The sequence below is a fragment of the Eublepharis macularius genome, chromosome 12 (assembly GCF_028583425.1).
Source record: "Eublepharis macularius isolate TG4126 chromosome 12, MPM_Emac_v1.0, whole genome shotgun sequence".
Classification (NCBI taxonomy): Eukaryota; Metazoa; Chordata; class Lepidosauria; order Squamata; family Eublepharidae; genus Eublepharis; species Eublepharis macularius.
In genome coordinates this window covers 27,470,078-27,484,541 of record NC_072801.1, presented here as the reverse complement: position 1 = coordinate 27,484,541, position 14,464 = coordinate 27,470,078, and the positions used below count along the sequence as shown (strand labels likewise).

At 46.4% G+C, this 14,464-nt stretch overlaps 1 protein-coding gene across 1 annotated transcript in view; it reads left to right on the top strand.

Annotated features, from left to right (window-relative positions):
- The first annotated feature begins 1,644 nt into the window (after nt 1-1,644).
- CACNA1H (calcium voltage-gated channel subunit alpha1 H) overlaps nt 1,645-14,464 on the top strand; it is a 143,735-nt gene continuing 130,915 nt past the window's right edge. Inside the window, exons 1-3 of the mRNA XM_054993682.1 lie at nt 1,645-1,740; nt 5,700-5,833; nt 11,561-11,658. Of these exons, the coding sequence (XP_054849657.1) occupies nt 1,645-1,740; nt 5,700-5,833; nt 11,561-11,658 (328 nt within the window). The remainder of the gene's footprint in view (nt 1,741-5,699; nt 5,834-11,560; nt 11,659-14,464) is intronic.

Sequence of the window (14,464 nt, the reverse complement as noted above, 5' to 3'; positions counted from 1 at the left end):
GGGGGAAAAACTGCTTATGGACAGAGAGAATTTCCAGATCTTGACTTCTGTGTTTAAACCTGGTGAGTGGTCAATTCAGGACAAACAAAAAAAGTGTACTTCTTCACATAATTAGCTTGTGGAACTCACCTTCATAGGATGTAGCCTACCACCCTGGATGGCTAAATGGAACCTCTGTGTTCAGAGGCAATATGATTGCTAATTCCTGGGGGGAACAAAGGCTTGCTCTAGCAGGGCTCTTAAATATTGTGAGGGGAGTCTTGGTGGCATCCTGAGGGGAAAAGCTAATCACCATCAGCAGTGGCTGCAGACATGCAAAACCAGAATTTTTAAAAGCTCAGATTCTAGAGAAAAAAATATGTTTGCATAGAATGCTGCAGAGGTGCCTCCCAATGCTGGATGCTGATGATATCTGTTTCTACATTGTGTTTTGGAGGGCAGCCTTCTGGAAGTGGGAGGGTGGCTTGTGTTTCCTTGCATTTCCCTAGCATTCAAACTCTGAAACATCTTGTTTTTATTGAAACGATCCCATGTTCCTGCCTCTCCCCCCCCCCGCTATTGTTGCTACCAAAAGTGGCATTTAATTCATCGGATTGCTTTAAAAATGTTTCTTAACTTGCGCACTTGCCTGATTTAATGCAGCCTGCCTGGTGGGAATTCCACTTCAAGTCATTTTTTCTAATTTTCTTCCCCGCTGTTCCTAGCACTTAGCACGTAGATTGCATTTTGACTTCTTTCCCCCTCAGTTTACATTATTTGAATAATGGAAAAGTGGATCATTCACAAAATTGTTAACCTCATTTCCCCGTCGGCCACCTCCAATCTTGGTAAGGGGGACATAGAGATCACTGATTGCATATGGTAGCTTCCTCGGTGTCCTCCCTTGGGGAGAAGCTTGGGGCCTTCCCTACAGGGCTGTCAGTAACCCTTGCTCAATCTATGAACCAAGCCCAATAATAACAACAACAACATTCGATTTATATACCGCCCTTCAGGACAACTTAATGCCCACTCAGAGCAGTTTACAAAGTATGTTATCATTATCTCCACAACAAAACACCCTGTGAGGTGGGTGGGGCTGAGAGAGCTCCAGAGAGCTGTGACCAGCCTAAGGTCACCCAGCTGGCCTCAACTGGAGGAGTGGGGAATCAAACTCGGCTCTCCAGATTAGAGTCCCGCGCTCAGTCATAACCACTACACCAAACAAAGACCTTTATTGTGCTAGCACTTGGAGGCAGGTCTCAATGTGGTGATGTTCAGGGTTTGTGTTGGCTGTTCATGGGAAAAAATTGCAAAAATTTAAGCTCCTGCCTTATAGTTGCCTCATTTGCATTAGTCTTTTAGCCCCAGTTTGGACTATGGGGGTGGGATAGAAATTAATTACCAATTTATCTCAGCAGACGCCCCCTCAACCCGGGACTGCTTATTGTAGGAGTGTTGGATCCTGGCATATCTTTTCTGTACAGTAGATACTAGTGGCATTGTCATTTTTAAAACAGGAGGAAGAAGGAGCTGTGTGGTATGCAGACCTCTCCCCCCACCAACCATGCTTCTTCTCTTCCTTTGCCCCAAACTGCGGTTGAATACCTGAGTTGCAATGACCTTCCTTAACTCTTTGTTCCCACCTGGTTTGAGCACGTCAGCATGCTGGTCATCTTGCTAAACTGTGTCACCCTCGGGATGTTCCAACCGTGTCAGGACAACAGCACATGCAAGTCAGAGAGGTGCACCATCTTGGAGGTAAGAGAGCGACCACTTTGCTTTTAATTCCACAAAACAACCACAAGTTTTATTGTCCATTTACTATTTGCTCAGGATTTGTGTGCCTGTGTCCAGAGCTGGCCTTCATGATTTATGTCACTTCAGGGAACTGTGTTCTCCCGCTTGGATGATGAGTGTGGCCCAGAACATGATCTTGCTGCTCCCTCTTGGTTCTTGGTTGGATTCAGGACCAGAGCGTGGGTTAGCATTCCCTTCAGTGGGTCTTTAGACACCAATGGGCTCTGCAACTGAATTTTCATGGGGTTCATGTTGTTTTCGGCACGGAAGTCGCCGATTTGGGGAGATTCCCTCAGAAGGCCAAGCTGAGCACATGGCCCTGCCTTGGCAAGAGAACTGTTGCATTGTGGGTCAAACTCCAGACTGGCTTTAGAGGAAATGCAATTTATTAGTCCCTCTTTGGATAACACCTCCAGCAAGTTCACCAAAATTTGCAGTCCAGTATTTATAGGATGTAGATGAAAGATTTGATTACAAAGGGTGCAGCACTAACTTTCACATTACTGATTCATTCTTGGCCAAACCACAAGCAGGTGCAACTGGCTAGTAGGTTATAAGGGCAGTGCATGTCCCGTAGCGGGGCATCCATAGTGTTAGCGCAGATGCCTAAGCATGAAGCCCAGATCTTAGTCTGCCAGGTCACAACCCTCTGTTGCTCACTACAAGACTCCAAGCCACAGCCTAATGGGACTCTGTATGTTGAGCCAGTGAGATGTCACGTGCTGTTCCCTTGATATCATTTTCCTACCCTAACTATATAATGGTCATCACGTGCACGCTTGAACTTGGCCCCTTCTGATGGCATAGGCAGATTAAGATTCAAGGAGATAGTGTCATGATGATGCCAGTTGTCATTACTGTTGTGGCAGGTTCCTGCTTCTGTTGCCCTGTTTTGGGTCTCTTGAGGGCATATCTATAGCCATTAAACTCCCAGGGCAGTTCGGGAGTTGAAGCCCTGTCGTGTGGGTCAGGGGATTCTGAGAATGCTCGCCAAAGATTGTTTGCAGGTAGAAATGGCACTAAAGTGAATCTGGTATCAGTTTAGTGCAGATGTGCCCTCTGCCAAGTGGAGTTAGTTCCTTTCCCTGGATCATAGTAACCAAAAATACCACCTTAGCCCAGGGCTCTTCCTCCCACTTCCATGACCCCATCCTGCCTCAGCAGTAGTCCCTGATTCCTGTCCAGAGACTGCTGCAAACCAAGTTGGTGATTGTGGTTCCTCCCTGGAGACAGTTTGTAATTCAGTTTCTGCATCAGTGCAGTCAATGGAAGCCGCCCCCCACCCCATCTCTTCTCTAACACAAGAGGCAGATAACCAACCGCCAGGGAGCACTTCCCAGCCCTGCGCTCCTCCCCCCTACCTTATCCTGCACAGTTAATGATATCCTAGAGCTTGTGGACCAGGGTTTAGCCACTAACTCCAATCGCTCCCAAACCCAGACAATCACTTCACTGACTGGGGAGGTGGGGTAAGACCTTGACAAGTCTCTCTGCATTGAGCAGAACATCCCAGCGGCGTCAGAGTGAGCAGGCCCCGATATGGATCTTGGCTTCCTCTGGATGCTCACTTAATTGTCTCCAAGCCACTTTCGGCAGAGGAGCTTTTCTTTTATCAGACAATTACGCAGACTCTTTTTTAAAAGTCAGTTAACGTATATCTTAAGAAACCTTCTGTTTCTACCCTGGCAGTTTTATTACACAATGACTTTGATCCTGCATGGTAAATCTCCACTAACAGAAGACACTTCCATCAGCCGAATGGGAGTTGTTCGCCTCTAGAAGCAATTCCTGAAATATTGCACCCTTGTGAGCATGAGCAAGTAACTCCTAGAGAGCCAGATATTTACAGTGGGGAGGTAAACTGGCAAAAAAAAATATTTAGATATTATTTATTTCCAGCTTTTCTCCCCAGGAGGAACCAAAGTGGCTTACAATGGCAAAAAAGTCTAATGTAGATTAAAAAAAAAGCTAATAACAAGCCACATCTCGGGCTGGCCAGAAATCTGTGGGATCTAAAGGCAACGGCAGCAAGCCACAGGCTAGTTTGCCAAAATATAGTCACTTTGCCAAACATTTGCTTTGTGTAAAGCAGTGCAGAGTGCTACTGTTTGGCCTGCTTATTGGGGCCATCTTCCTCCTCCACCTTAACCTCACAGACCTTGTTCTTTTGCCTGTATCATTGAATCTTGTTGGCTATGGCTGCCCATGTGATTTTATTTATGGCTAATTGTGGTGTCATCCCTTCAGACATGGCATCACAGCAGAGTAGCTCTTCCTGCCCATGTGCCACTCCCCTGACTGGCTAATTGCGACCAGGAGTAAGCTAAGGTGTGCAGCCGGAAGGGGTGCCAGGGGCGAGGGCGCACACTGCGGAGCTGGCAGCAGCAGCATGCAGGCGGCTGAGCAGGAGGGATGGGAAGCCACCGCCTGGCCCGCAGCTACTGCAGCCTCCCAGCCCTCCCACGCTGCCACTGCCACCAGCACGTGCCCCCGGCCGGGAGCAGCAGCCGAGGGCCAGGCATGGCAGGCATCCTGGGTGGCGCATGGAGCAACGGGGCAGGAGGGCTGGGAGGATGCACGCACGCCTCCCCAGCCACCCGCCGTGCCTGGCTGGGAGTGCACGCCAGCAGTGGCAGCATGGGGCAGTCTGAGCAGGCAGCCCTCCCACCTAGCTGCCCGCCGCCCCGCAGTACGGGTGCGCACGGGGGGGGAGGCAGGAGCAGGCCTGAAGCTGCCCCCGGCCTCAGGCGCCAGAAACCCTGGCGCCGGCCCTGAACCCATGTGATGTTGTTGGGTCTGCTTGGCTCAGCTCAGTCCACCCCATGCATACACATGTGAGTACATGATGCTACCTTCTACTGAGTCAGAGTCTAGTCTATCAAGGTCCCTCTTGTCTCCCCTAACTGGCAGCAGCTGTCCAGGGTATCTGGTCAAGGTCTTTCAGATCACACCTTATCAGATCCCTTCAACCAGCGCTGCCAGTTAAAGAACCTTCTGCATACCAAGCGAACAGTCTGCCACCGAGCCACGGCCCCTACTGATCAACAAGAACCACAGTAGCCAGTCACAGTGTAAGGAAATATGTCCTGTGATTCTATTGGCAAAGGACAAGGAAAAGGGTACCCTGGGAAACAAAACTGCATGATTTAAGTGTGTTTGCAAAGGATCTCCAGAAATGCAAGGTGCTTTTTGAAGAAAGCCTCATGGAAACAAACCTAAAACAAGGTAAGTGGTTTCAGCTCACCCCTAACATTGTTCTCTCAGAATTACATAAATTGTTTCTCAGTTCAGAGTTTCCCTTGGCAGTAAAAACATACTGATTTTATTTGTTTAACTCAAGTTAATGGGATTGTTTTCCTCAATGATTATTTTTCTCTTGCCGCAATGTCTGCTCTCACATTGATATATTTGTAACGGTGTCTGGATTATTTATTCATCTTTTCCCCCCCAAATAACAGAATATGCTTTTTTATTTGTTTTATTTTAAAGAATACGCTTTTTGATTTCTCCAGCCCCAATGTTGGCTCCTGCAGATCCATTCTGCTTACAGAGGTTCTTTTATCTGGCCCAAGCCTTTGTGACAGATTCTTGAAAGCTTATGTTACAATAAAGTTGGTTAGTCTTAAAGGTGCTACTGGACTCTTTTTGATTTTGCTACTACAGACTAACACGGCGAACTCCTCTGGATCTAACAGAATCAAAGCGTCTGAAACATTGTCAAATTGTGAATTTGTGCAAAATAGTGTTTTTGCTCTAGCAGTGGTGTTGTCTCCTCCAAGGAGGTGTCTGTGCTTCTCAGGTCCACCCTTAGCAGATGCGAAGAGGGCTCATTTGTTCTCTGGACACGAGAAGTACCTTTCTTTAGTGATGTGTGCAGCTGAAGTGCTCAAAGGAACTAACTAACGGCTTTTGTCACTCAGGCATTTGACCATTTCATCTTCGCCTTCTTTGCCGTGGAGATGGTCATCAAGATGATTGCACTGGGGATCTTTGGACAGAAGTGCTACCTGGGGGACACTTGGAACCGCCTGGATTTCTTCATCGTAATTGCTGGGTCAGTAGACAAAGTTCTCAACATCAGTCGTGTGCGCTAAAGAGATTGCAATTTATATAGCTCTGTGGCTGGAAGCTTAGCAGGCTCACTATCCTTCCTTATTTCGTTCAATAATTCCTTCCGGGAGCAGGAAAAGAATGTGCCTGATAAAATTCTTATAAAGCTATCTAAGGCTGCACCCACACATTGTTGGATTCTGCACAAATGTTGTGCCGTAGCAGTCATTTGCAAGAGGATTGGACCTGTCTACGTGGGCTAATCCAGTTATAAAAGATTGCAGTTGCACATGATTGTGCAATAACCAGTGGTGTATGAATGCAGCACCTTAGAAGGTTCTCCATGATTTTGCCTGAAAAGAAAAGATACCTTTTAAAGATAAAATGGAATGCTGCCAGTGGGTCACCCGAGAGCTGATACTAGCTAGGGACCACCAGCTTCTGACCCCTTTATTGGTAGGCAGCTGGGGTGCCCCTTAGGGAAAAGGGATCACTTCCTTTGTGACCCAGTGATCAAGAACAGAGGTGATGACCCTTCAGAGGTAGTTCTAGCTACGTTGCTGGTTTGCTCATATTCTGTAGTTGTTACAAGACTTAGGGCTGGAGTGAGCCTTATCATTTACTCGCGCTGAATTTTGTTCATTTCTACTGTCCCCATCCCACATGGCTTTTCTCCATGCAGGTCCCATGATCTCCAGCCTAGTCCGTGCAGGTCCCATGATCCCCTAGCAGAAAAGCTGGTAGGATCCAGCCCATTATATGGAGCCTCACACACTTTCCAAAGCCACAAACCTACCTAATTTATGTGTGATTCTTGTAGTTGTAGAGTACAAAACAGTGGCTTGGATCCTGCCTGCTTTTCTGACATTTGGAAGCCCATTTGGAAGACTTTTCCAAGTGCATCCTTTGATTTCCAGAAGCTGCCTTTCGGTTATGCAAAACGAAGGACTTAAAAAACAACGGATAAGATAAGAACACCAGAAGAGGAGCCCTTCCGGATCAGACAAAAGGTTCATCTGGTCCAACATCCTGTCTTCTCCTCCTGTAGTTCTCACCTCCAGCAACAAGGCTTTGGCGCTACGCTGCCTCCATCTGAACATGCTTTTGACAGTTTTGAAATCCAAAGGGTAGTTTTTGTGTCAAAGTTGAACTCTTTCCATACCCCTAGGTTTTGGATGCTGGACAGCAAGACCTTCTCCGTGCAGGTTCCAGATGGCTTGCATCTCACTGAAACAGGGCCCTTGACTGCTTTGTGCTGAACTTTATTATTATTTATTTATTTACATCATTTATAGTCCACCTTTCTCACTGAGACTCAAGGCAGATTACACAGTATGAGGTTAATACAATCAATACAATCAATACAATACCATAAGGTAAACAGATACAAGTTTAAAAGACATAGGATTAGCAAGGATCCAAGACAGAGTAGAAAAAATACTGGAGCAAAACATAATCAATTCTAGGACTAAACATTAGAGAACATGGAGCGCTGGTTGTACATAGGAGTACATATTTAAAGCAGCAGATAATATAGAAGGCAAAATAGTGATAAAGTCTATGATCCCCAACTCGTTAGTGAAGCATCTGAGACCCCATCCCTGCAATACAGCCCTCCCATTTGAGTAAAAAGCCTTTTTGAATAGTTAGGCTTTGCATTGTTTACGGAAAGCCAGGAGAGTGGGGGCTCTTCTGACTTTCTCAGGCAGGTCATTCCACAGTATAGGGGCCACCACAGAGAAAGCCCGTGTACGGGCTGCTGCTGACTTCACCTGTGTGCAGCCTGGCATCTGCAGGAGACCCTGTTCAGATGAGCAAAGCTGCCGTGGAGGAACATAGGGAGGAAGGCGGTCCCATTGGTATGCCAGACCAAAGCCATGAATAACTTTGTATGTAATAACTAATACCTTGAACTGAGCACACCCTTTAACATGTCCAAGGTGCATAGCCCAGGCAGATGTTGCACTGGCATACTCGAATTGTACACCTATGCATTGCACTTTCAACAGGTAGTTTAATACGTACAGGAACAAGCAAATTCCCCTTGCCTGCCAGAATCGCATTTAAAAATCCAGTCCAGGCCTCTGATAATGGAGCTATTTTAGGGCCTGGGATAAGGAAGTGTGGGACCTGTTTAATCCTGCCTACGTCCTGAAGCAAATTAATTAAGCTAATGGCTGTGCGGTATCATGTTAAGGATGCGGTAACTAAGGCAACATTGATGCAAACAGAGATCCAAACGTGAGCCTGCAATCAGAGCTGAATTGGTTTCTGCTTCTCTTTGCCCAGCACCTCCACAGAGTATCTTGCTAAGTGCCCATATGAGAAACTTTTCTTTTTGATAACTTCCTTTGTTTTTAATAACCTGACATCGTAAAAGCACATACAGACATGCACATGCACACAGAATAAACGACCAACCCCAAGTCCAGCCTCGTTTCATGTCATAACCGTATTTTGTGATTCGAAAAAGAGTTCTCTGTTATGTGAAATTGTATTCAAGAACCCCAGAAGCTAATATCACATTGGAGATCACAGCAACTAACCAGATTCCTCTGGGAAGCCGTGGATAGGTCTGTCAATGGCTATTAACTATGCTGGAACGTCCAAGTTCAGAAACAGTGTACCTCTGAATGCCTGTTGCTTTGAGGCATTCCTGTGTCTTGCTTGTATGCCTTCCAGATGGACATGGTCACCACTTTACGAACCAGAATACTGCACAAGATGCACCTCTCTTCCCTAGTCCTTTCTCTTGCTTCCCTTCCTCCTCTTTTTTTAAAAAATGCATATCCTTCTTTTCTCTCTCTTGGGGACCTAAAGCAGCTTCTCACATTGTTCTCCTCTCATTCACTTTATTCTCGTAACAACAAGCCTGTGAGGTAGGTTAGGTAGAGAAATAGCTAATGGCCCATGGCCACCCAGCAAGCTTCCAAGGCAAAGTTGAGAGTAGAACCTAGTCCTAGTCCAACGCTGTAACCACTATATCACTGGTGGCTGTTCAAGTGCCCTTACCCCACCTTCTCTAGGTCCTCCTATCTACCTCTGTCCCTCAGTGACATCAGAGCCAGTTACTTCCAGAGGCATCATCTCTGCCTTATGATAAAAAAATGCTGTGTCCACAAGACAGAAACCTCCCACCCAGGTTATGTACGCTTCCTCAAAGCTTTGTGTGTTGGCTCCTGTTTTATGTCCATTAAAAATGCAAATAACGGTATCCATTTATGGTACTCGCAACTTCACTACCAGAAATATTGGGCCGGCAGCCAGCCAGCTCTTAAGGATTCTGCAATATCCATGCTTTGACTCTAGACAATGTGTTTGCATTATTCCTGGAAAGTCGGCTCAGCAAATGTACCTGGCACGTGGCTCCGGGCCATTCGCTGTAAGTGGCAGGTAGAAATTGGTGTTTGCTGTATGAATTTCCTGGCTGTGCAGACCCAGGGATCAGATCAACCTGATGTTCTGTAGGACAGCAGCTCTTTAAGGAATCGAGGTTTGATGGTTTCAAAACGGCTGAAAGCTGAATGTAGACAGGGCAGGATTAACCCCAATGTTTATTATATCATTGCTGAAGAGCCCGTTGGTGAAGGGCTTTGGCATCTGTCATGGGGTTTGCATTTCATCCAGAGCACACATTTTGGTATACATCCCCATGATTTTCTTCCCCCTAAAGTTGACATTCATAGCAAATATATTTTTGCTATGATCATAAATAGGAACCAGTGTGGTATAGTGGTTAGAGTGAGAGACATCCAGGTTGAAATGCCCACTCTGCCATGGAAGCAGAACACATGAACACTGAAGCATGTAAAGCTGTCAGCCATGGGTTTGCGGGCCGTGGGGCAGCTGAAGCCATTATCTTTAGCACAACAATTGGGATCTGAAAAGTCTGCCCCAGTTTTCACTTCTGAAATGGGGTGCAGGGGGGCACGCCACCTGTTTCCAGATCAGTGCTGCACCTAGCTCAGTCCCGGGTCCTTCAAAATTATTGCCAGCTGGTTGAAACTGAGTCATCCGGCTGCATTGACTCCTGCAATGGGATGGGAAGCCTCTCTCCTGCTTCCTTCTATAAACTGTACCTACTTGCTTTGCCAGCCACTTTTTACAAGGCACATTTAGAGAAAAAAGGTACACTCGTTCATTAAAAAGGAAAAAAAAATAAACTATGCGGAATCAATGAGAGTGAAGAAGGTTATGGCATGAGAAAGGCTGTGATATACTATGAAAAAATGGAACGGAAAATATTGCTTTTATTTATTCTGTTTTGAATGACTATCTTCAGAGCTGTCTCACATATATGGTGCTTGTATGGAAGTATGTTACACCTTAATAAAATAACACTGCTGCTTCCACTTTTTAAAAGAGTATACATTCAGCTTTTTCTAACCTATTTCTTTTCCTTTTCAGTGAATTGCTTGTCTGTTTTGAATGTGCATTGGGGTTTTTTTTTACATAATCTTCCTTTGCAGCTTCACTTGCCGTTTATACAGGCTGCTCAGGGATCTGGACCCTACAAATCAATCTGGGGATGGACAAGCTGGTTTCAAGTACACTGCACTCTCTCTCTCTCTCTCTCTCTCTCTCTCTCTCTCTCTTGTTTCCAGCCTGATTTGGCTAATATAGTAAAACCATCCTGGCATGTTAGTTATTATTATGAAAGCTGGCAGGCCCCCTTTTTAGAACAAATCATGTTAAACTATCTTCAACATTCTGGGGATGAAGCACCCTACTACATTAAACTTTGGCCTGGCTCTTCTTGATTTGCTCCAGAGGGTGTGAAGTAGGCTTCTCCTCCTTGCAGTGTGCTGCTGTGGTGTGGAACCTGCTAATTTGTGTAATTATATATTTATTGCCTGAACTCAGGGTCGATTTAAACGGGGCTTTTTTTCAGGGGGAACGTGGGGGAACGGAGTTCCGGAACCTCTTGAAAATGGTCACATGGCTGGTGGCCCCACCCCCTGATCGCCAGACAGAGGGGAGTTTAGATGGCCCTCCGCACCGCTGAGCGGCGTGGAGGGCAATCTAAACTCCCCTCTGTCTGGAGATCAGGGGGGCGGGGCCACCAGCCATGTGACCATTTTCTCCAAGGGCAACCTACTGAGTTCCACCACCTCTTTTCCCAGAAAAAAAGCCCTGGATTTAAATAAGTCAGTATTTACTGCTGTATATTCTATTTGTCAATTGTTATTTTTGTGTTAATCTGTATTACGGGGACTTTGTCTTTTTTTGTGGTGTGGAACCTGGCTGTTACTGTTTACGGCTGCTGCCTCCTCTGTTTCCTTTCACTAAGGCAGTGGCTGCTAGAGGAAGAGATCCTCCCTTGATTTCTAGCTTTAAAATGCAAAGCTCTGCCTAAAAGCAAGTGGGGTAGGGAAAGGCCAGACCTACAGTGCCAAAGACTGGATCGTTCCTCTCATAGGGGCACTCAGCTCTCTTGCCTTTCAGAGTGAAAATACTGGCTCCTACTTTTGAAAAGGGTTTTTTTTTAAGTAGTTGATAGTTTTACAAGTAACTATGAGCAGCCTTTGGAATATAATGAACACCTAAATCTGGAAATAGAAAAGCTTGGCTCAACGTGGCAAATTTTAATTCAATCATATGTTTTTTTTAATATATTAGAGTTCTTAGTACATCTTAACCCACTTGTTTTTCCACCCCGCCCCAAAAGATCAGTTAGGGTGGAATCTTCATTCTCATCTCTGGGTCTCTCTCTTTCTGTCTCTTTCCTCAGCATGATGGAATATTCTTTGGACGGCCACAATGTCAGCTTATCCGCCATCCGTACCGTCCGGGTACTCAGGCCTTTACGAGCCATTAACAGGGTGCCAAGTAAGTCTTCTCCTTCCTTTTTTTCCATTGCCCCATTGTGATATTTAAGAGTGGGCCTTTTTTTTTTTAGTGTTTTGGCATTCCTTGTTACCCATGAATCAGGTACAACTGGATTAGGATTAATTTGGCCATTAATTCGGGGAAATTCAGGTGGGATTTTGGTCAGATATCCAGTGGCTGGTTTCTGTTTGGCTCCCTATGCATCTTCAGCTTGAGCTGTTTCCACAAGCAACTGGAGTGAGGTCCATTTTTGGATCTGGTACTGTTTACTGCTGTTCAAATGGGTCCATAAACACTCTGATCCCATGCTAAAACCAGGTGCCAAGCAGCTGCCATGACCTTCCTCTAGAACACCATTGTTCCCGACTCCGAGACCACTGCCAACGAGCCTCCACTTTGCCAGAAATGTTCTATGGAGCATCGGCTCCGAGGCAGAGCCAAACTAGGCTGGCCTGCTCTGCAGGGAGCTCAAGTGGGCCTTAAGCCCCCCACATGAGTGGGTCCAGCTGTTTTTCTCCTCAATCCAATATGAGAGATAAGGCAACAAGTTGAATTCATTTCCTGGCAGCGCCTGCTCTGAGCAGAGTGATCTTTGGCTGATATGCTAATGCTTCAGCTCTCTTACTGCTTTTCATCCTCTTCTGTTGAGAGCTCCAGTATAATTGTAAAGAAATCATCAGGTATTCACCAGAAATGGCTTTGCCTGTTCTCTCGCATTTTGGGAAAGGTCCTTTAATTCCCTGGTCTTGCTTATTTGTAATATCTCCAGGATGCAGAACATACAACCACCGAAGTAGAGCCCCATCAGATCAGACCCAAAGATCCATCTAGTCCCACATCCTGTTTCCCACAATGGCCAACGAGGTGCTACCAAAGGAACCCCCCCTCCTCCAGCAGTGGCACAGAGGTCAAAACCTACCCTTGATGTTGGCTCCCTCTGACGTGTAGCATTCAGAAGTATACTGCCTTAGAAGGTTTCTTTGAGCTATCCTGGACAATAACCACTGAGGGGGCCAGTTCATGAATGTGTTTAAATGCTTTTTGAAGCCAGCTGAATAAGGGGCCTCATCACACCTAGTAGCCGTGAGTTCTGTTTGTTGTGTGAATAATTCCTTTTTCTTTGCCCTGAATCACATCTTCATCAGCTTCCCTTACGTGACTCTGAATCTGCCACGTCCTCACTGGCCAGTGAGATCACAGATGACTATGAAGGGGAGAAATAGCAGGGCGCACGTTTGCTGGGAGCTGGGCCTGGCAGTAAAGATTGTGACTAAAGCAGAGCCCACGCAACTCACCCTGTAAGTCACTGCATCCCAGCGTCATAAAAGATCTTCCGCCAGGCAACACTCCAAGGCAACTGGGGGACTGTTTTGTGCAAACAGTTTCCCTACTTGTCCCCCCCCCACACACACACACTCAATCTGGGGTCCCTGTCCTGTCTCCAGAGTTCAGAAGCAGTTTTGGGGTGTCATGCCATTCTCTGGGCACTGAACAAATATTTGTTGGCCTCCCTTCAAGTGGAAAGCCAACACCACAAGGGGATGCCTTCTTGCGGGAGGAAACCTTTTAATTACCACTGCCAGTCCGCAGAGTGCCCTTTCTCCCCGGCGCTGAGAAACCACAGAAGATTCAAACTGAAATCTCACGGGAAGCCACTCGAAGTTTTCCCCATGGTTCCTTGCTTCTCTGTTTCTGCAGCTGATTCTGTTATCTCTCTGATGCAGACCACAGTAAATTTGCCTGAGACATATCTTGGGGAAAAAGAAAGAAAAATGTCTTTATGGTCAGAGGCACTGTCTGTGTTGGAAAATTGTTCTTCAAAACAACTGCACAGAGAATTCCTCCAGAAGGCAGGCGCTTCTTTGGGGGAAGAACTGGAGCCCCTCTCCCCCAGCCTTATTTTTTGTTTCCTGTGGCTTGATTTCATGATTATCTAAAAAGTAATTTCAACTCACACCACAGGGAAAATATCCCATCCAGCAAGTCAGCCATCTTCAATTGGCTGGAGCAGGCCACATGGCATTGCCTAGTGAGGTCAAGTTACATCAGTGATCCAAACAATATGAAGATTGCTTTAATTCCCTGTGACTTGGCCTTCTCCTGTAGTCACCACCACACTTACTCATTTGGCAAGGATTGTGGCTGTGGCTGTCTAAGAGCCAAGCTACAAGTGACGCGTGACACAGGTTGGACACTTGTCAGCTTCCCTCAAGTTTTGGTGGGAAATGTAGGCATCCTGGTCTTGCAGATGTAATGGAGAGCCAAGCTGTAAAACCAGGATGCCTACATTTCCCATCAAAACTTGAGGCTGACAAGTGTCCAACCTGTGTAAGGCATCACTTGTAGCTTGGCTCTAAGTTCCTGCCCTGTGGGCTGAATCCCCCCCCCCATCCTCCATGGGTGATTGAGCCCACACTGGAGGTAGCCAAAGAGGGGTGGCAGTGGGCCAGATGCTACATAATGAGGGGTCACTCTGGAGACAGCCCTGGGTTAAAGGACAAGAATATAAAGCAGAATTGAGTGTTGGCAACATTTGGAAGGCAATGCCAAGATGGAGAGAAGGGAGGAAAGAGGGAGGATCCAGAAGGCACAAAGATGGAGAGAGAATTAAGCCAGTATGAGATTTCTGTCATGAAAAAGGCCAAGAAAGAGGCCTGGCTGGGGATAATGTGCCCAGAGAGTGAGCTTAGCTTCAGGCAAACCCAGGGAAGAAGGCAGAAAACCCAGATGAAGAGTTGCCAGGTCCCCTTACCCTCTCAGTGGGAGAGGGGAGACCTGGCTCTTACACTGCCTTCTTTCTGCCTTC